The sequence below is a fragment of the Primulina huaijiensis genome, chromosome 6 (genome assembly GCF_012295235.1).
Source record: "Primulina huaijiensis isolate GDHJ02 chromosome 6, ASM1229523v2, whole genome shotgun sequence".
Taxonomy (NCBI): Eukaryota; Viridiplantae; Streptophyta; class Magnoliopsida; order Lamiales; family Gesneriaceae; genus Primulina; species Primulina huaijiensis.
The window spans coordinates 1,035,628-1,056,287 of NC_133311.1; the positions used below are offsets into that span (position 1 = coordinate 1,035,628).

At 35.6% G+C, this 20,660-nt stretch overlaps 1 protein-coding gene across 4 annotated transcripts; it reads right to left on the reverse strand.

Moving 5' to 3' along the window:
* Positions 1-332: 332 nt before the first annotated feature.
* On the reverse strand, positions 333-6,940 carry LOC140978956 (uncharacterized). Of its 4 annotated transcripts, XM_073444235.1 has the most exons (15): positions 6,856-6,928; positions 6,714-6,768; positions 6,112-6,206; positions 5,961-6,015; positions 4,954-5,042; positions 3,820-3,844; positions 3,661-3,699; positions 3,464-3,581; positions 3,159-3,334; positions 2,794-3,070; positions 2,180-2,355; positions 1,832-2,000; positions 1,341-1,679; positions 997-1,062; positions 333-809 (listed from the first exon to the last, which is right to left on the reverse strand). In XM_073444235.1, the coding sequence occupies exons 3-15, from the start codon at positions 6,187-6,189 to the stop codon at positions 455-457; spliced, it is 1,962 nt and encodes a 653-aa protein (XP_073300336.1). In that variant the 5' UTR covers positions 6,190-6,206; positions 6,714-6,768; positions 6,856-6,928; the 3' UTR covers positions 333-454. The 4 variants fall into 4 exon arrangements, with proteins under 4 accessions (XP_073300336.1, XP_073300335.1, XP_073300338.1 ...); XM_073444234.1 differs by lacking the exon at positions 6,714-6,768 and having other exon boundaries at positions 6,793-6,940; XM_073444237.1 differs by having other exon boundaries at positions 333-832; positions 6,714-6,932.
* Between the last annotated feature and the right edge of the window lie 13,720 nt (positions 6,941-20,660).

Sequence of the window (20,660 nt, forward strand, 5' to 3'; positions counted from 1 at the left end):
ATGAGATATGTCTATTAATCCCAACTCATCCACTAGCATTTACTTGTAAAAAATAATCTTCAACATTAAAGCCCATCAATGGATTTGGTGTGGTTTTCAGTCCTTAATTTCTTGTCCAGTTTCATATTCATGTAATCCTGTATGTATATAAAATATCTAATAATTTAATTTTTGTTTCAACATTCCTAATCCTTCTTTTCGCATTTGACGCATAAAAACGAAAATCAAGAGTTAGAAAACTGGAAAGATGGTTAAAGACAATTTAGAGGGAAAAAGACCACGAAATCTCCACACCAGTCACAAAATCAACAGCCCAGCAAACTAAGGATGTCTAGAACAATGCCAACAATATTGCAAATTGGATTCTCAGGGACGAAATATAACTTGGGTATCAATATCACAACACAAACCAAGTATCAAAGTCAACGATAATTTATCCGAGCACCCCGAATCGCTAATTTACTGCTTCATGTGGACTCAAATCGTCATATGATACTAAACCCCTTTGTCCACGGGGACTAAGTGAAGGGGATGACGGCTTCACTGCACGGTTTCTAGGAGCAGCTGCTCCAGAAGATCTAGATGGAGATGAACTACGGCTCCTGGAGCCTGAAGGAGACCTTCCCCTGACACGTGTGGGTTCATCATCCATTTTTGGGCCAAGACGGGACTTTAATTTGTCACTGATTACAGGGAGCCTATCTGCAGGACTGGGACTGCGAACAGGATTTCTGTTATGGTTCCTGTCACGACCACGGTAGGAAACAGGGCTTCGAGAAACAGACTTGCTCCGGCTCCTCCTTTCATATCTAATATGAATGACATTAAAAATCTATATCATAACATTTCGGAAAGACCAAAACTTTGCCAGCAGACCACCGCTTTGACCTTCCCGTTAGAGTGTAAACAGCATGCGCCGTGCAACCATGCATACAAAATGGGGAAAGGGTGTTGTGAGCGAAAAAAGTGTGTGGAAGGAGGAAGGGATAGACAGACCTGGGCGGGCTCCTGCGCCTTCTTGGTGGGCTCCTGTAATTTCTTGGTGGTGAGCGCTCTGAATATCTGAAAACAACAGAGGTCCAAGAACAGAATATAGAAATTGTGAGACCAAATAACCCTAAGCATGTAAATAAGCACGAAGAGATGAATAGGCCAGGTTTGCAATTGCTTTAATCCATAATTAGCGGCCAACACTCAAAGTCATCTTGCTGACATTTAAATCTACAAAATTGTAGAATATGCTAAGCAGGGCTATAAATGTAACATTTTTTTTATAAGAAACGATGGGCTATAAATGTAACATCACAAACCTAAATTATCACCAGGTATCAGAAAATTACCTGTCATGGTATCTTCGAGTGTTTCTTCCACTGTAACTATAAGGTCTATTTTCTGGAGATGGTGTGCGATATTTTCTCACAAAGGAGTACCGTTCAGTAAATCCTCGCCCTTTTTTAATGCGCTTCTGAGTTCCACCTGGAGAGCGGCTTCTGGACAAATTTCGACCTCGACTAGATGCAGAAGGTCGAGATCCTTTGTTTGAAGGAATTTCCACAGGACTCCTTGAAGTATTTTTCTCACCTTGCTGATCAGAAGCTCGAGGAAATTCATCGCTTTTTTGGAGTCTAGGACTTCTGCTCGGCATGCCATGCATACTAGATCTTTGCCTTCCACCAGGACTAAGAATCATTAAAAAATCAAAAGTAGTTGTGATCATTGATCAATATCGCAGAAGGTCAACAACAATTTAATAATTTATGTTATTTGGTGTTGAACATTGTATAACCCAGTGAATCATGAATAGCTGTGAAAGTATGATTCGATCAGCTACCTGGATCTGACAGACCCATCAGTTTTGTGAATTTCTCGGGAAATTTCACTCTTGCTGAGATCTGCCCCATGTCCATTATTCAAGAGATTATTATTCTTCAGAGAAAACTGTCCCTCTTCATCACTTGATGTATCCCTTGTGTGTTTCTGTTTCACATCATTTAGCTGCACTGTAAATCCAAAGAAAGGAAGAGCTGAATTTTCTCTCTCTGCCTTCAAACATCGAGTCTCATCATAAAAGAAGACAGATACTACTTATATTTATCCAAAACCAAATTTGTTTCCTTTCATAAATCGAGATATTTAAAACTATGAAATCATTTATTCACAGCAGCAAAAAGTAAGATACCAAGACTTTGACCAGCTGGCTTCTCCCCTTCTTTGCTCGACACCTTAATTTTATCTGACGATTTGCCACTACTCGTATTTTTTGCATCGGAGCTGGCGCTTTCGCTACTGCTAGTGCTCATGCTGCTACTACTGCTACTACTGCTACTATCAGTATCACTGGAACTTTCCACATTCCTGAGAATGAATTTGACGGAACACATAAATCAATGGTAGATAAACTGTGCCTCGAAGATTTGAATCCAAGATTACGAAGGAGATGCAACAGTAGAACTGTTCCACCATCCTTTTCTCTAACTACTTTTATGCATTAGTCACATCCTCAAAGATTAATGGTAGATAAAATTGTACCTCAAAGATTTGAGGCAATCATATAACTAGATCGGTAATATTAATGGTAGATAAATTGTGCCTAAAATATTTGAATCCAAGATCGTGAAGGAGATGCAAAATTAGAACCGTTCCACCATCCTTTTCTCTAACTACTTTTTTGTATTAGTCACATATTTTGCTTTATATCCAAAATTTAAAACCAGTTTGTCATATTCCAAAGGATCAGCGGGAAACATTATTCTCATGCTTGCCTGATTAAGAAAAAACAATACTCAAAAACACCTTTTGGACTTCCGTTTTGGTCTTCCGTTGCGTTCGGCTATTTTCTTTTTTTTCCCACGTTGGTGTCTTTCCCTTGTTGTTAACCTCCTCTTCTTCCTTCGTCTCCTATCACTGGATGAACTAGAAGAGTAAGTGTCAGACTCGGAATCAGATGCCGAAGAGGAATCTGTCTCTGATGAAGATGAATCAGAGTCTGTATCAGAAGAATCAGAGGAAGAGTATTGTCGCCTTCTCTTTCTTCTAGGGTCTTTAGAAGATGCTTTCTGATTACCTCTTCCTACATGGTGTCACAAGCTAACATTTCAAAAACAAAAATGCTAAAGAATCTAACAGTCAATCACTACTAACTCAAAATCAACAGATACCTTTCTTTACTTCAATCTTTTTTGAACCAACTGAATTTCGCTTCTCAGTCCCAGATGTCTCACCACAATCCACAATTTTTACAAACCCAGATGGTTTTCCATCTGCTGTTCCTATCTGCTCAACTTTCTTAACAATTTCCATTCCTTTCACAACCTTTCCAAAAACAACATGTTTCCTACAACATACAAGGAAACAATCACAAATCAGTTTTGCAATCACATCCGATTTTGCACACCCAAAGAACAAACAAGGATGAAGGAAATCAACACAACATATTTGACTAACGAAGCATAAAATCACATACCCATCCAGATGAGGTTGGCGTTTAAATATTATAAAGAATTGAGATCCATTTGTGTTTGGGCCACTATTAGCCATGGAGAGGAAGCCTGGCTCGCTATGATCCAACCTAAAGTTTTCATCTGCAAACAAAGATTAAATAAGTAAATCATCAAGAAGAAACGGGACAACTAAATAAGTTCAAGCATACAAAAACCTCACCAGAGAATTTCCCTCCATAAATGCTTTCTCCACCAGTGCCTGCAAACCACTAAAAGGTTGTGCCTTACAAGTCTAGGAATGAAGAAGGAAGTTATACTAACTACCAAGCATCCATCTCAATTGAAAATATGAAAAACTGAAACGAGAAGAAAATCGCACCATTTCCTTGGGAAAAATCCCCACCCTGAAAACAGAAAAAAATATAGATTACAATTCCAAATACTATTGACATTGTTTGTAAAGACAAAAGCATGCAACCACAGAAAATGTAAATGTGCATGAATTTCCCCCAGTCAAGATTCTGAAAAATATTCAAGATACCAGCAAAAAATAGAAATCATTTTCTTCTATCACCAATTATGTCCCCTTGACAAGACGATGAAAGAGGATTTTGAAACAAAACATCACCAGCATACTTCCACTACATTCGTTACATTGACAAGAATTTCACATGACATGAAGACTTGAGAAATGCTGAGAAAAAAGAACCAGTTAATGTACAGAACATCTTAAATGCTCTACATTGGAATAATCCTGAAAAAAATATAATCAGTTGGATTTCCTATTTCCTTTTTATATTGTTTCCCTCGCTCCTCTCCTCTCCTTTCTCTGTTTTTTCCTTTTTCCCCTTTCTTTTGGCTCATATTATATCCATGGAATAAGAGGAAGAGAATGGTGATATAAGAGGCCAGAAAGGTAAGGAGTGTCACAATCAAAAGCAATAGCAGTCGGTTGATAAAGCATTGTAAACTTCTGTGCACTAGATTGCCAAAAAAAGGGGGATGGCGATAAAAGGTCATATAAGGCCAAGGAGTAGGAAAAAGGAAAAAGGAAAAAATGGTCGCAGAAGTATTGAAAGGGAGCACAAGATGGTACCATACCAGTAGAACCACATACTGGGAACAACCGAATCATGAAAAACTTGTTCTTGCTGCCAAAAATTGCAATATGTTGCAACCACCATAAACAATAGAAATCCAAGAAATGAACACTATTTGCAAATCGAACAAAGTAACAAATAGAAAGGACAATAAATGCAAGAGTTAGTCTTATCGGTCCCTTTTAGGTCTAAATAGAAGAATCAGACTTAACAAGATTAGGACTAGAGAAGAACATCGTAATCCTCTCGGACACTGGGATACATTTAACAAATATCAATCGGAGTTAGCTACTGCAAAAGTAAAACAAGATTAATCTGCATCCATGAAAAATAACGAAAAAGCAATAGAAAACAGGAAACATGAATATGCTTTTCTGTGAATAGCTGCTGGTTTTAAAACATCGAGACCATACTTGTGCCATGAATCCTCTAATTATCCTATGAAATGTGGAACCCTTATAGTGCAGAGGTTTCCCTGTTGAGACTCCAGTGCCTTTCTCACCTGCGCGACAGAAATATGATTGACCAATCAAAGAACTTTCAGCGAACCCTATTAATGTCAACTCCGATCAAATCTCAAAATAGAAAGAGAAGATATGGGAAAGAATAAGGAGCAAAACACATTTCAACATCCATGAAAATTAGTCCCAAAGAAGAATTGAAATTGACTACTTATTATATGATTCGAGTATGTAAATTTGGGAGAATTTATCAATCTTAGACAATCAAAAGTTCTATTGTGCCTTACTACTTTTAAAGTAACAGTTCATTTTTATTCTTGCTCCCCACTGTCCTAGAGATTTTCAAGGAGACAAATCTCCTGTGTAGTACTGATTGATGGAGAATTTATATGTTGTGCAATGATTCTAATCATAAATTAATTTGCAGGCATAAACATGTTATAAACAAAGCAAATAACTTTTATGAGTATGAAACTAAATTTCATACAACCATCAACGACAAAGTGTCATTTTATAGCAAATGAATCAAAATTTCATGCGAGGTTTATCTTTAACTGTATTTAGAATGTAATATAGCAACTTCCGGGTATTGCTCGCTAAAATAGCATAACCATTTCCTTTCACTTCAGCATGTGATTTTGAAATAATTATAGCTATAAAATTCAAAATGCAATTCCCCAAACATCCACTTTTGATGTGTATTTAACGAGTGCACACTTTTGAATCAAAGACCAGAGATAGCAGAGGATTTAGTTATTGCTTTTCTTTCAACTTCCAAGTTGGGCATGCAGAAATAAAGGTTTGGTGAAGAATGACGTTGGCATTCAAGTATTAGTATGCATCAAGACACCTGTATACAAAATTGTTTAAATCATATCTCTAAAAGGTACTGTTAATGCTATCATCCAAACAAAAAGTAGAGAGAACTTTAACGTTGACAGTGCAAATCAGCAGTATACCAGTGCAAAGCGCCCTAAAATTTTCCGCTGTCTTTGGGACAATGTTGGCAAACAACTACATTCCATCAAAAATAGAAAGAACGAATCAAAAACAGGTAAGATGATATACAAAGCTACGAGGTTATTGAAGGCCTTATGGTAAAGGACTCACCTCAATAACAATTCTTTCTGCAGGGCCTCCATTGATGGATACATCCAAGTAAACTAGTGGATTATCTATTTTCTTCATAGTTTCTCCAAAAAACACTATGAGAAAATGAACGTTATCGAATCAAATTTCATAGGCGTGTCCCGCATATATCAGCAAGTCATAGACATGCAATCACTCGAGTAAGGGCTGCGATACTTCAAAAAGAATTAAAGAGTATCACGTGTTCTAAGAGTTCCTCATACATAATTCTGAGTTGTTAGCAACGAATAAAGAAGAATTAAAGCAGCATTTGGCGCTCACAAATAAGAAAAAAATAATTGGTATGAACAACAATGATGGAATGAAAATGCAAACTATTGGCAGCAATAAAAATGAGAGAAAGGGAATGTAAGGAAAACACGAAAAAAGGTAATTTTTTAAGGTGATAGCTGTACCTAGAAGCACATAACAGTAGGTGACATCAAGTAAGCATAAAACCTTGAGCCCAGAATCATAAACCATAAAACACAACTAATTTAGAGGACGAGAGAAATTGAACATTTGTTAGCAAAAAAGCGAAAAAAACCGTTAGAAACATCAAAATCATAGAAAGAACAACGCACGGGAATTACAATCTTCAATTCACAAAACCCTAAGCCCTATTACTCGAACACATTCCTGCACAATAAACAATGAATTTACCAGGTAAAGGAGCAGTCTTTTTGTGTGTAATCACGAGAAGCTACGACAAATTGAGAGAAGAACCGCGGGAGCCGCTTCGTGCAGAGAAGATGGGGAGTCGGCGGAGCAAGGCAGTACTAAAAGAGTGAGGTCAGCAGAGATATTTTGTTAAAGATTTTCAATTTTGTTTCGTATTTTTATTTTAATCATTATTATAACTTTTTAAATTAATTTTATTTATGAGAATTTTACAATAAATATTCTCTTTGTACTCAAACAATTTTAATTCATAAAAAAAAATTAATTCTCCTGCTAAAAGTAAAAATTAGCCCTCGGAAATTGAAATTGTGATAAAAACTATTATTATTTTCTATTTGTTGAAAGGCAACCGACAAATAAGGGTGTTCATCGGTCGGGTAGTTCGATCTTCGTTTTTTTATTTCGGTTTTTTCGGTTTTCGATTTTACAAATATATAATCTGATATCCGAACTATTTTTTTCGGTTTGGTTCGATTTTCTACCAAAATGATTCGTTTATTTTGGTTTTGATACAATTATTTAAATTAATAAGATAAATATATTGTAAAATATAATATGTTATCTTTTTACATGATTTCTTAATAAAACATTTAAATAAAAAGTCTAAATGAATTATATAAATAGCAATCAACTAAATATTATTCAAAATAAATCATCATTCACTGATATCATTTCAAAAAATATATAATAAAAATTAAATTATTAATTTAATGAAATTTCAATTTTTTCGGTCGGTTCGGTTTTGACGTATATAATCCGAAATCGAACCAAGTAAATTTCGATTTTAAAATTTATATCCGAATTATAAAATTCGTTTTCGGTTCGATTCAGTGTTCGATTTTTTTGGTTTGAATTTTCGATTTTTTCGATTTTTTTTGAAGTTTGAACACACCTACCTACAAAGACTCTTAATTGGTTAAAGATGAGCAAGTTTCCTCTTTTTCGAGGATCCTATTGGGTGTACGTATGACAGAGGGCATTAATTTCTTATTTGCAGTTCAATAATCTTCAGAGAATAATTAAAATAATAGATAAATCTCAAATTAGTAACCTATAAAGACAACAAAATACTTGGAACTCTAACACTTAATTAGAGTAAATTATACAAGAATAACTCAAATATTACAATTCGTTGTAAGTAAACAAAATACATTGTCATTATGAAAATAATATGTGAATAAAATAAGAATAAATTTTTTTTGGGTTCAAGAAGTACAAAATGTTTTTTTATGTAACGAAAGTTCAAGGAGTTGAATTTGACGGCTATAGTTTAATGGAGATTAAACAAATAACTTATAAAGGAGTTTATCAGTTGATTCCATGTAATGGAAGTTCTGGAATTTAGTTTAACTGTTAATTAAGTAAGAAGAGTGGAACTGTCTCTTTTAATGAAGAAATTCACAAAAATGGCAGCTGCAAAAAAAGAATATGCGAAAAAATTTGGCCTTCGAAAATTTCATTTTTCACTATATGGAGGAGATATGTACCCTCGGCGTGTAATTAACTGAATCCTTATTTTGAATGAAGTACTAATTAAGATATAATTAAAAGGTTGTTAATTAAACATTATTAATAAATTGATAATTCAGGATCAACTTGTTATGATCCACCGAATTTAAAATAGATAACTCAATCTAATTCAAATTTCATTATCTCGAGAAATCCAACTAGACGAATGAGATTCTAACACGTGGTAGATAAGATTGATTTTGGATCTTCTGAACTAGTCTATATGCAGCCTATAAATGGAAGCTGACTTCATTTGTTTCCTATATTGTTTCCTTCATCTATTATCTATCGAGTTACAGCCATATAACTTAGGTTTTCTAGCCAGTTTTCAGGACAGTTTAGTGTCGGAAAGTTCAAATCATTATGCTAAAACTCGTAAGAACTACCATATTTTCATCTCATTTCCTACTAACTTCATTACACTACTTCTACCTACACCTCTTAATATCACTATTTTAACACATATTCATTCTCAATACACCATGGACAATATAAAAGTCATGTTCAATCTTAATATTGATACCTCAATCAATATGTAAAACATAATGAGCTAAATAACTATCTATAATGACATAAACGTATTACTAATCATTTGTACAAGTAACCGGGCATTACAATTCTCCCCTCCTTCAAAAAATTTCGTCCTCGAAATTTGACATACCATATAGTTCAGGATATCTCTGTTGAATCTCGTCTTCTCGCTCCCAAGTTGCTTCTTCAATTGCATGATTGCGCCATAATAGTTTCACTAAGGGTATTTCCTTGCCTTGTAACACTTTTGATTTCCTATCGAGGATTTGTACCGGTCGTTCTTCATATGAGATATTCGATGCAAGCTCCAACGGTTCATAATGAAGAACATGAGAAGGATTGGCTAAATACTTTCGTAGCAAGGAAACATGAAAAACATTATGAACGTTTGATAAACTCGGTGGTAATGCAACTCGGTAGGCTCTGTCTCATATTCTTTCCAAGATTTCAAATGGACCAATATATCTTGGACTCAATTTTCCTTTCTTACCAAAACGTAATATGCCCTTCAATGGTGATATCTTTACAAATACATGGTCGCCAACCTGAAATTCCAATCGTCGACGTCGCACATCAGCATAGCTTTTCTGTCGACTCTGGGCAATGTGCATTCTTTCTCTGATCTTGGTCACCAATTCGGCTGTCTGTTGTACCAATTCAGGGCCTAATAACTTTCTTTCTCCTACTTCATCCCAATGTATTGGAGATCGACATTTTCTACCATATAATGCAGTATATGGTGCCATTCTAATGCTTGACTGATAGCAATTGTTGTGGGTAAATTCAGCCAACGGTAGTTTACTGTCCCAACTGCCTGGAAAATCAATAGTACAGGCCCTCAACATATCTTCTAAGATCTGATTTACTCGTTCTGATTGTCCATCAGTTTGAGGGTAAAATGATGTACTGAATGCCAATCGAGTTCCCATAACATGATATAAACTCTACCAAAATGCAGACGTAAATTTGGGATCTTTATCAGATACAATGGACACTGGGATGCCATGAAGCCTCACTATCTCCTTGATATATTCTTCAGCATATTGATTCATCGTATATGGGGTTTTCACTGGAAGAAAGTGAGCTGATTTCGTAAGTCGATCCACAATAACCCATATAGCATTGAACCCTCTTTGTGTTCTTGGCAAACCAAGGATGAAATCCATTGTAATATGCTCCCATTTCCATTCAAGAATAGGCAATGGTTTCAAGAGTTCTGCTGGTCTTTGATGTTTAGTCTTGACCTGTTGACATGTTAGACATTGTGCAACAAATTGAGCAATGTCCTTTTTCATACCTGGCCACCAAAATAATGGTTTCAAATCTTTGTACATTTTGGTGCCTCCTGAATGGATTGAGTAGGGTGTAGCATATGCATCAATAAGAATGTCGGTCCTGATTGTTCCTTGTTTCGGCACGCACAATCTATCTCGATATGTCCATATTCCTTCCGCATTCAACTCAAAGTTTAAATTTCCTTTTTCTTTATCTCACTGCCTCAGTTGTTGTAATTCATTATCTATACTTTGTTCGGCCTTAATTTTGTCTACAAGTGTTGGTCGAACCATGAGAGATGATAACTGAATTGCAGCTCTCTTTGGCATAATATCAATCTTCAAATTCTGTAAATCCCATAATATTTGTTCTTGTACTTGCATTGCAGCAATAGAACTGGAATTTCGACTTAACGCATATGCAATAACATTGGCTTTACCTGGATGATAGTTAATAACACAATCATAATCCTTTACCAATTTCAACCAACGTCCTTGTCTCATATTCAGTTCTTTTTGCGTGAATAAATATTTCAAACTCTTGTGGTCCGTGTAAATTTCACACCGCTCACTATACAGATAATGGCGCCATATTTTCAACGCAAATACCACTGCTGCCAGTTCTAAATCATCTGTGGGATAGTTCTTTTCATATTCCTTCAACTGTCTTGAGGCATAAGCAATCACCTTTCCGTGCTGCATTAAAACTGCTCCTAAACCTTGTTTCGAAGCATCACTGTATACCACAAAACCTCCTGGTCCTTCTGGAATAGCAAGGACCGGTGTTGATGTCAGTTTTGCCTTTAGCTCTTTGAAACTATGATCACATGCTTCGTTCCACACAAATTTCACATTTTTTCGTGTCAAAGCAGTCAAAGGCAATGCTATCTTGGAAAATCCTGTTGTCTTTGTTGTTGCCTGTCTCTGTCAATGTCTTGCTCATCCTGTTCTGCCATAAGTGCTCTTTCCACTATCTCCCCATAGGTAACAACTTTCAACATTCGTACATCTCGTTTAATTTCAGAGCGAAGTCCCCGCATGAAGTATTCGCCCTTAATTGTGTCATCATGTGCAATATATGGTACATATTGAACTCCAGCCTCGAATTGTTGTATGTATTCAGTCATTGACATAGTTCCTTGCTTTAGGTTAAGGAAATCGCTGGCTTTCTTGGCTCGTGGATCTTTACTGAAGTATTTGTTGTAAAACACGATTTTGAAAGTTTCCCATGTCAATGGTATCACAGGTAATGCCACCCTTGCACTCTCCCACCATATCCTTGCATGTTTTGTTAACAAAAAGATGGCACAAGTTATTTTGTCAGCATCATCCATATGAAGGTAGGAGAAGATGGACTCCAATGATTTAATCCATTCTTCTGCTACTGCCGGATCAGTGCTTCCCATGAATTCAAGAGGATTCAGACGTCGAAAGCGATCATATACATCTGTTTGAACAGGCCCTTGTCTGGGTATCATGGCTTGTGCGTGTGCCTGCTCATGAGTAGTCCGTTGCATCTCAAGTAATTGTTGTATCTGCTCCCCATGGACTTTTGCTTGTTGCTGGAGCAGTTGAGCAAAATCATCTATAGGTCGTGGCGCACTACCTTCACCTTCGACCGCTGGGGCCTTTCCCTTAGATGACTCTCCTTCTTGTACCTTACGTTTAGGTGGCATCGTGTTTGATCCTACATACAGGTCACGTAGAAACACATAACTTAGCATAAACTATGGGATACAAAGATAATTACTTGCCGAGTTCCCCATGTATGGATGAAGTGCAATATCTTCCCTGTCGAAGAACCGTGGGCTCTGATACCATTTAAAATGTCACACCCTTACTCTATACTTAGCATAATTACCATAATCGAATTAAGGTTTGAATGATATAACTATAGTATGAAGCAAATCAAACAAGAGGCATCACTTTGACCGTTTATAAAAATTTTGGCATGATGTCCCTATATTTTGTATACACCAAAAACTCAAGCAATACTATTTATACACACTTATAAACATATTCTCATATACAAACATACTTTGTATCATCATACATAACATAGAACTTGTTTCAAACCCTGACAAAAAATTTACTACAATACATATGCGGAAGCTATACAATAAGATATCCCGATTCTTGTTGAGGTAAGGCACGTCACAAGCATCCATTGGCGAACCGACATCGTACGTCTCTCCACTACCTAATCCTGTAATACATGAGCTACGTGAGTTTATAAAACTCAATAAGTTGGCATGTTCTTGAAGTAATACATGAGTAATATTACGATTTCAAATGCTTCCCATTGATTATTGCTATATGTACATTGTTAGTATCTTATTGATGAAAATTTAGCACCATATTTCATTGTTATGTATCAAATATGTAAGAAACTCATGAATATTGATGATGGGTGCTATGTTATGAACATGAACATGAAAAGAAAAAGATTGATTTTTACATGATATAGAGCTTGTTGACATCATTGGTGGTTTTAAGTCCACTAAACCTACTGGCCAATATATGTTCATGGGGCGGGGGGTTGCCAAAGGTTGCTCCCTGACGTCCATCACAGTACTAGCTATATAATAAAGCAAGCACGGTAGTACATGTCAACTAATGAGGCTCAAGTATAAAAAATAAACATGAATATATGCTATGATATGACATGGTTTAAAGATTCATTGTTGTCACGACTTGATATGTATGTTCCTTCGATGCATATTGATACGTACAAGTGCCAACTTATTGAGTTTTATAAACTCACGTAGCTCATGTATTACAGGATCAGGTAGTAAAGAAACATAGGATGCCGGCTCGTCAATGGATGCTTGTGACGTGCCTCACCTCAACAAGAACCGGGACTTATTATTGTATAGCTTCCGCATATGTATTGTACTAAAATAAGTCAGGGTTTGAACAAGTTTTACGATGTTTATGATGATACAAAGTATGCTTGTATATAAGAATATATATTTGTATAACAATATGGTGCATGGTTGTGTATTAAAATATAGTTGATGTTGTTGTATATATGGCATTGCTTGAGTTTTTGGTTTAAACAAAATGTAGGGACACCATGTCAAAAATTTTATAAACCGTCAAATTGATGCCTCTTGTTTGATTTGCTTCATATTATAGTTATATCATTCAAACCCTATTTTGATTATGGTAATTATGCTAAGCATAGAGTAAGGGTGTGACATTTTAGAGTGATATCAGAGCCGACCTCTCCTAGTACTGTGTGGGTTCGGGGACGAACCAAGAGGAAGCTGGTGGGCATGTGAGGCCCGGGGCCGAAGAGGGCGGGGGTGATCGCCGGTGCCATGAGGTTGCATGGATAATGAGCGGCTCCTGGCAGACTTCTAGGCGGAGGGACATGAATGAACCGATCTTATACCGGAAGGAGAGAGATTACAAGACTGTTTAATGTAATGGACTGTACAGTTGAAGAGGGCTTAAAAGATTTGATATGTACTACTCATACCACGAAGGTGCATCTTCTTTTCGGTAGCTCATCACATAAGAACTCCAAAATTAAGCGTGCTTGACTTGGGGTAATTCTAGGATGGGTGACCTCCTGGGAAGTTTCCTAGGGTGCGTGTGAGTGAGGACATAAGCACGCTGGAAAGACTCATCTTGGTACAGTGAGGACAGTCGTCGAATCTGGGGCGTTACAATATACATATACGTTTCTCTTTTCATTGAATTCAAATATTCAATTGTGACTTTCGTATTATCTGTAGGTCGATGGATTCATCTACGTATTACAACGGTACTGGGCGGCGGGGACATCAACGACACTCTCACCCGTCAACTGAGCATTGACCTTACATATCATCGTATCATCGTATTAGTCACAATCATTTCACTTCCTTCAACTTTTCATATTTCCATCACTTATAAAAATTCATGCATATATAAATCATTTTTCTTTTAAACCGACCATGCAACATGTCTTTTAGTATTAATGTTTCATCATAAAGTTCCATAAACATTTGGAATAAACATTTTAACATATATTACAACATTCAGGGCACTTCCAGGACGTCTAATATTTTTCAGATGTAAAATGACCGTTTTGCCCATGAAACCCTAACTTTCCCAATTTATCCTTAGACTTTAAAACGACGACCCAAATCCATCCAAACTTAACATAACACCTTAAAATATATCCATGAATATTTCTTGGACATAAACTTAAGTTTCTCGACTAATTTCTCAATTCGTATTTAAACTTAGACTTACATCCTGGTTTTGACTCGTATGAAATTGAAACTTAACCAAACTTGAACCATAGCTTAATAACACCTAGCTATACCATATACAACCCAAATCAAACCAATTAAGACCCTTGAACAACCCTAACAGCCTATTGAATAATTCAGCACCAATTTATCGAACTTTAGCCCTAACCAACCCTCATGTCCTTCGATTGTAGCCCTCATCTAACCATCATATACCCTAGACAACCCTCATAGGACCATGACCGAACCCTAGATACCTTACTGGACCAGCCCTATAGCAGCTAGCACTTGAAACCACCAAGTCGTCCCCTAAAGCCATGTGCACGACCTCCTTTTGCCCTACGGCCCTCCTCCTTGCACCAGCCTTCTTTCTAGACACTAGAACCACCATGCAACACTCTTAAGACCCCTGGACACAGCCCTTAACCACGACGAGCCGCCCCTTTCAAGGAACCCCAATCCCAAAAACCCTAAAGACTCTAGAAACCCAAATTTTCGTTCATCCTCTTACACTCTCCTTTCCAGCCTTTAGACAGGCACCTGAGAACCCTTAAACATGTTGAAAAACATCCCTTCCCCTAACGCTATGATGACAACCCCTTTATGCATCATAATCAAGAGTTTTAAAAGATGAAAATACTAGTTTTGTTAATGTATAGTCATAAAAACGAAAATATATAAAGTGTATCATGTTTTTCATGCATCAAACATATAATATGGTGTGAAAGATGAGTGAAGGAAGATTAAGGTGTACCTTTGCATATTTCAAGCACGAAAAACAACTTACGATGCGAGGGACGTTGGCGGAGAGACGGGGGAAGAAGCTTGCTGAATTTTTTTCAAACCTTTCGTAAATTCCTCTTGAAAACGTGTGGTGTGTGTGTTTATGTGCTGATGGAAGAGTCCAAGTAATTTCTTAGGGTGAGAGGTGTGTGTTTTGAATGAAATAAAAGAGCTTAAAAGCTTGATTATTTAATATAAAAATACATGATGTAAGCTTAGGCCCATTAACCTAGTATAATAGTCCCATTAGATAATATTTAAAATATTTTATTTAGGTTTCTTTTCGAAAATAATAATCGAGCATCCAAAAAAGTCCCCATTTTCCTCAAATATAGATTGCCGATTTAAAATACGACTCAGCACGTAAAAACACCTCAAAATACCTAATTTTCAAAAATACCTATTAAAATATACCATATATTAAATAATTAAAATAATCATTTAATAAAAATATTTTCCCTTATATGGTCCTCGGTCTCCGTTCCTCAATCGCGTCTCGAATCATATTTTAAACACATTTTTATGCATTTCAGTAGAAAATCATATTTTTAACATATAAGCATGCCTACCATAGTCAATTTATGTAATTAAAACAATTTAATTAAAATACGTAAGAAATTTGATAACTTGAATGCATGTGGGTCACGTGGACCTTCAAATTCTTTGTTTTCAATTAATTTGTTTAAGAAAACCAAGCATTTTACTGAATTTTCTAGATAAAGTCGGGACTATTCTAATTATAAACATTGATATACGTTCATATACGCACTCCTCGTGGGATCGACACTTGTACTCAAAAATACATTTTACTATAACTTAACGTCGTGCGCTTGCGAGCAATCAAGAAAATACACAACAATGAGGATTTAAACGAAGTTATTGAATTTTGAAAAAAAAAATTCTCATTAATTTTATTGAATTTGATTTAAAAATATTTATTTATTACATGTTAAAAAATAATAATATATATAGCTTCTCAAAAATTAAAGAATTAAATATGTATTTAGGTTGTTGGTCGACATCAATACACTAAACAAAGCGCCATGTCATTGCCTTATGCTAACAATCTAAAATTTTGATATATGATAGTGATTATCAGCCAAAAAAATTAATCGACATACATTGTATTTAAGAAAATATTTCAAAATTAGTGAATTTTTTTTATAATTATATTATTTTTTTACAATTTAAATATCTATTCAATTTTTATAATAATTAATTTTTAATAATATCATCATGTGCATCGTATGGATTAAATACTAGTATATATATGTGTGTGTATTGTATTATCAAAAGTTGATAATAATTTAATTATGCATGACATTTTCTAGAGTATAAAATACATAAATGAGAGTCTTTGAATTGTGAAAACATTATCCTCAAAATGGTTTAAATCATACGACGTCCAAAGAACGTTTTGAACGTCAAAACACAAATTTGAAACTTCCGCTGGGTGCGAGAAATCGACACACCAACAAATATTGGCTCGAAAATCGAGGTACGCTTCTTAATTCCTAAAAAAATATATAAACAAAAGTTTTACAGGTAAAGTGGGGAATCATTACAAAAGAAAAGAGTGTTATAAATAACATCCATCACATAAAACATCAGTGCAATTCTCAATAAAACTTGATATTTTCAATTGTCGAAGATAAATCTAACAGAAGATGAGTATAAATGTCTTATAATGTAAATATTTGTAGTTTTAATTCAACTAAATGGGTCGTTATCTAAAAAATATTCATTATTATTATTATTACAACTAGTTCTCTTGTGAAACGGTCTTACGAATCTTAATTTGTGAAATGGGTCAACCCTACTGGTATTCACAATAAAAAGTAATATTCTTAGCATAAAAAGTAATATTTTTCATGAATGACCCAAATAAGAGATCCGTCTCACAAAATACGACATGTGAGACCGTCTCACACAAGTTTGAGTAGGTCTCTTGTGAGACGGTCTCACGAATCTTTATCTGTGAGACAGTTCAACCCTACCAATATTCACAATAAAAAGTAATACTCTTAGCATAAAAAGTAATATTTTTTTATGGATGACCCAAATAAGGATATGTTTCACAAAATACGACACGTGAGACCGTCTCACACAAATTTTTGCCTATTATTATTTTTATATTTTTTATGCAGATTATTAGCACTGGAAGTTAAAAAATGGGTAAATTCGGTTTCAGTACCTATTAAGAAAGAAGTTTGGTTTGAGTACCTGGAGAGAGAAAATTTCTTTTAAAATGCCAAAAATACCCTCATTCCCTATTTTCTTTTAATTGATTCTCGCGCTTTCAAAATGATATCAGAGCCGTTGGTTAATTTATTTCAAACACATTATTTATTATTATAAAGAAACGAAATGTTTGAGGAGGAGAATTTCGAAAATTATGAATCCGAACTTAGGTTCGAGAAAAATAATTTACAAGGATTATTTCAATATTTTGGAATATACACAAGAACAGCTAACTATTGTTAGATATCCAGAGCAGAAAGGGAAGCCTCAGCACCCTCAGGTAACTTATGATTCAATCTAATAAGTTTATGGAAACTGTACCAGATTCTTCTAAGCTTTCTTTAGATCTTAGAGAAATTCAGAAAACAGTACAAAACTATGGCAATGTGCTATATTTTGTACCGCAACGAGTTGAAAAAATCCTTGAAAACCAAGAAGAAATTCTTTGAATATTAAAGGATATTCAAACAAGAATTCAAAAACTAGAACAACAACCTAGTTCTAGTAAAAGAACTTCAGGAGGTTGGTTACCACCATCATTTGGTACTGAACCTTTGTTACATCAACAAGGGAAAGCCAAAGTGGTGTCAAAACCTTTGACAGAAGAAGAAAAGATGATCAATCTAATTAAGTCTGTCTCAGAAAAGCAATTAATCTGATGACAACTTTAGAAAGGATTGGTCTAGAGGATCTACAAAAGCTTGTAGAATCTTTCGCAAATCTCAAAGTTGTAGATCTAAAGATGAACACAGCAGGAGGTGAAACACCTGCTATAACTTGGTCATCTTCTCAGGAACTACCAAGGGAAAGCGTGGGATCTCAAAATATACACATGAGAGAATCTCAAACTGATTTCCATACCGGTGGAGGATCACATCCTGCGGGAACAAGGACAAGGAGAAATCAACTTCCCTTGCACCAAACACCCTATGGGAAAACTGTTTTAGATCCTATACATCATTACGGGGTTATGCTTAACCTTGATGTATTAGATTTCAATAACAGAGAAGAACTCATAGACGATTGGACATCTGCTATGAGAATTGCAGCAGGAACACTTGATCTCAACAGAGAAGGATTCATTAAACTCCTAGAAATGAGTCTTATGGGATCAGTGAAAATTGCTTGGGACATGACTTCGGTGGAAACCAAAGAATCAGTCCTAGCCTGAGAATCTCTAAGCGAGATAGCCGGAAGAATGGCTACCCTTTTTAAAGCTCAATTTATAGGAGTAGATTATATTAACAGTCAAGATACAGAGAAGAGGAAGAAATATACTCAAGCTTTGTATAGTCTTGTATTACATGACATCTGTTTAGTAGATGAATACATTATGTTATTCACTAAATATAAATGGAATTCGGGAGTCAAAGAAGACATAGCTATGCAGCTTTTCTTCGCAAAAATGCCAAGTCCCTGGAGAGAAATGCTCATAAGGGAATATGTACCTGGAAATCCAGATACATTAGCACGAAGAGCTTCTTTCCTTGAAGGAAATTGGCGGAATTGTGCCATTTGGCAGCATTACAAAAGAATTACAAACGATTAAGGGGTATTAACAAACGTACTCCTTTGTGTTGTAAGAAAAATGATCTTCCAACAATTATTGGGAGTAAATCACAAAAGCATAAAAGGAAAAGTTTCAGAACTCATCTTTATGCTAGAAGTGGAAGAAGTTCTTGGAAACCAAGAACAGTTTGGTCTAGACAGAAAGTCAGATCTTATAAATCTGGACAAAGAAGCGGACCATCTAGAAGTAGGACATCCTCCCAAGCATCGAGTACATCTCGAAGCAATGGAAGAACACCTACAAAGAAAACTTTCAGAAGAGCTCATACACGAGCTAATGAAAGTTTTAAGGATTGTAATTGCTGGACATGTGGAGCAAAAGGTCATATCTCGACCAACTGTCCAGAAAATGAAAAAAAAAGGTATTAAACGCTTCGATCCAACTCCGGATATTGAAGAAGCAGGCTATTACCAAGATCTTATTCAGGTATACCGATTTGAGGACATTGCCTCAGATGAAAGTATATATGAAGAAGAAGAAGTCCTAAGTCAGGAAGAATCCGATAGAACTGAATCGGAATTTGACTGAAAACGAGGTGTTTCGACACGAAACACATGAGGATTTGTCTGGGTTCTTTAGCCAGACAACAATATCTCATAACATGGTCCAAATGATCATGAAAAAAAAATCCTAGTCTACAGAGATATCAAGGATTCTCTGCATGATAGGTAGAAAAGTTCTTGGGAAATCTTGGCCTAAGAAACAGAAGGCATCATCTGATCTATAAAGTTTCTAGAAGGGAAATGGCAATCCCAATGGAACTGATTGGAAATAGAATGGAAATGCAGTTAATTCCTTCTGAAGAAATTAAGGAGGAATTACAAAAACTCAAGATCGAAGTAGCAAGGACTATGTCCTGGATTCATATTGGAGCAATCCAGATTATGATAAAAGCTACTTTCAAAGAAGGTATAGATTCACCCATTGATATTGCTATATGCGATAAAAGAATGGGGAACCTTCAAGATTCAGTATTGGGAACTATCTCAGGAAATCTCTGTACAGGAAAGATTGTGGGAGTTATCTATCCAAGGATAGCCTACAACTTGGCAGATCGAGATTTTAGTCGAGCCTTGACATTACATCAAAATTTCAAGGAAAAAAGGCTGATGAAGGAAGGTAATAGACCATATTCTATTATTTATCAGATTTCATATGCTCTATCTAATACACATCATTCAGAATTTTTTATTAGAAATGAGTTCATTGAAATACCTGAGATATCTGGAAAAGTTGCTCAGGCAATTTATCCAGAACGAATTGAGTTTCCAGTAATACAGGAAACAGACATCCAAATACAAAACAAATCGATTTTACAAAGGAATCAAAGTCTTAGATTGGAATCCAGAAGACTATCTTTTCAAGGAGATAGGATTACAAGTTACAGATGGGGAAAAACCCCTGTCCAAGAAACCCAACAGGAGCTAAAAAGTTTTTCAACAATAGGAAAGCTTAGATGCCCAGAAGGGTGGAAGGAAGTCGAAATAGTATTTGATATTACGAAACAAAAGAATCAATTTCCTTATAATACCATCTACTATTTAGAACAACCTATGATAGGAACTTACCAAGGAATGATCCAAGTTGGAGAATTGGAAGTTCATATCACAGGAATTCCAGGAAAAGAATCAGATCAACTGATTCTTGGACTAGAGTTTCTCGAGGAACATAAACCGTGGAAACGTCTAGAGTATGGAA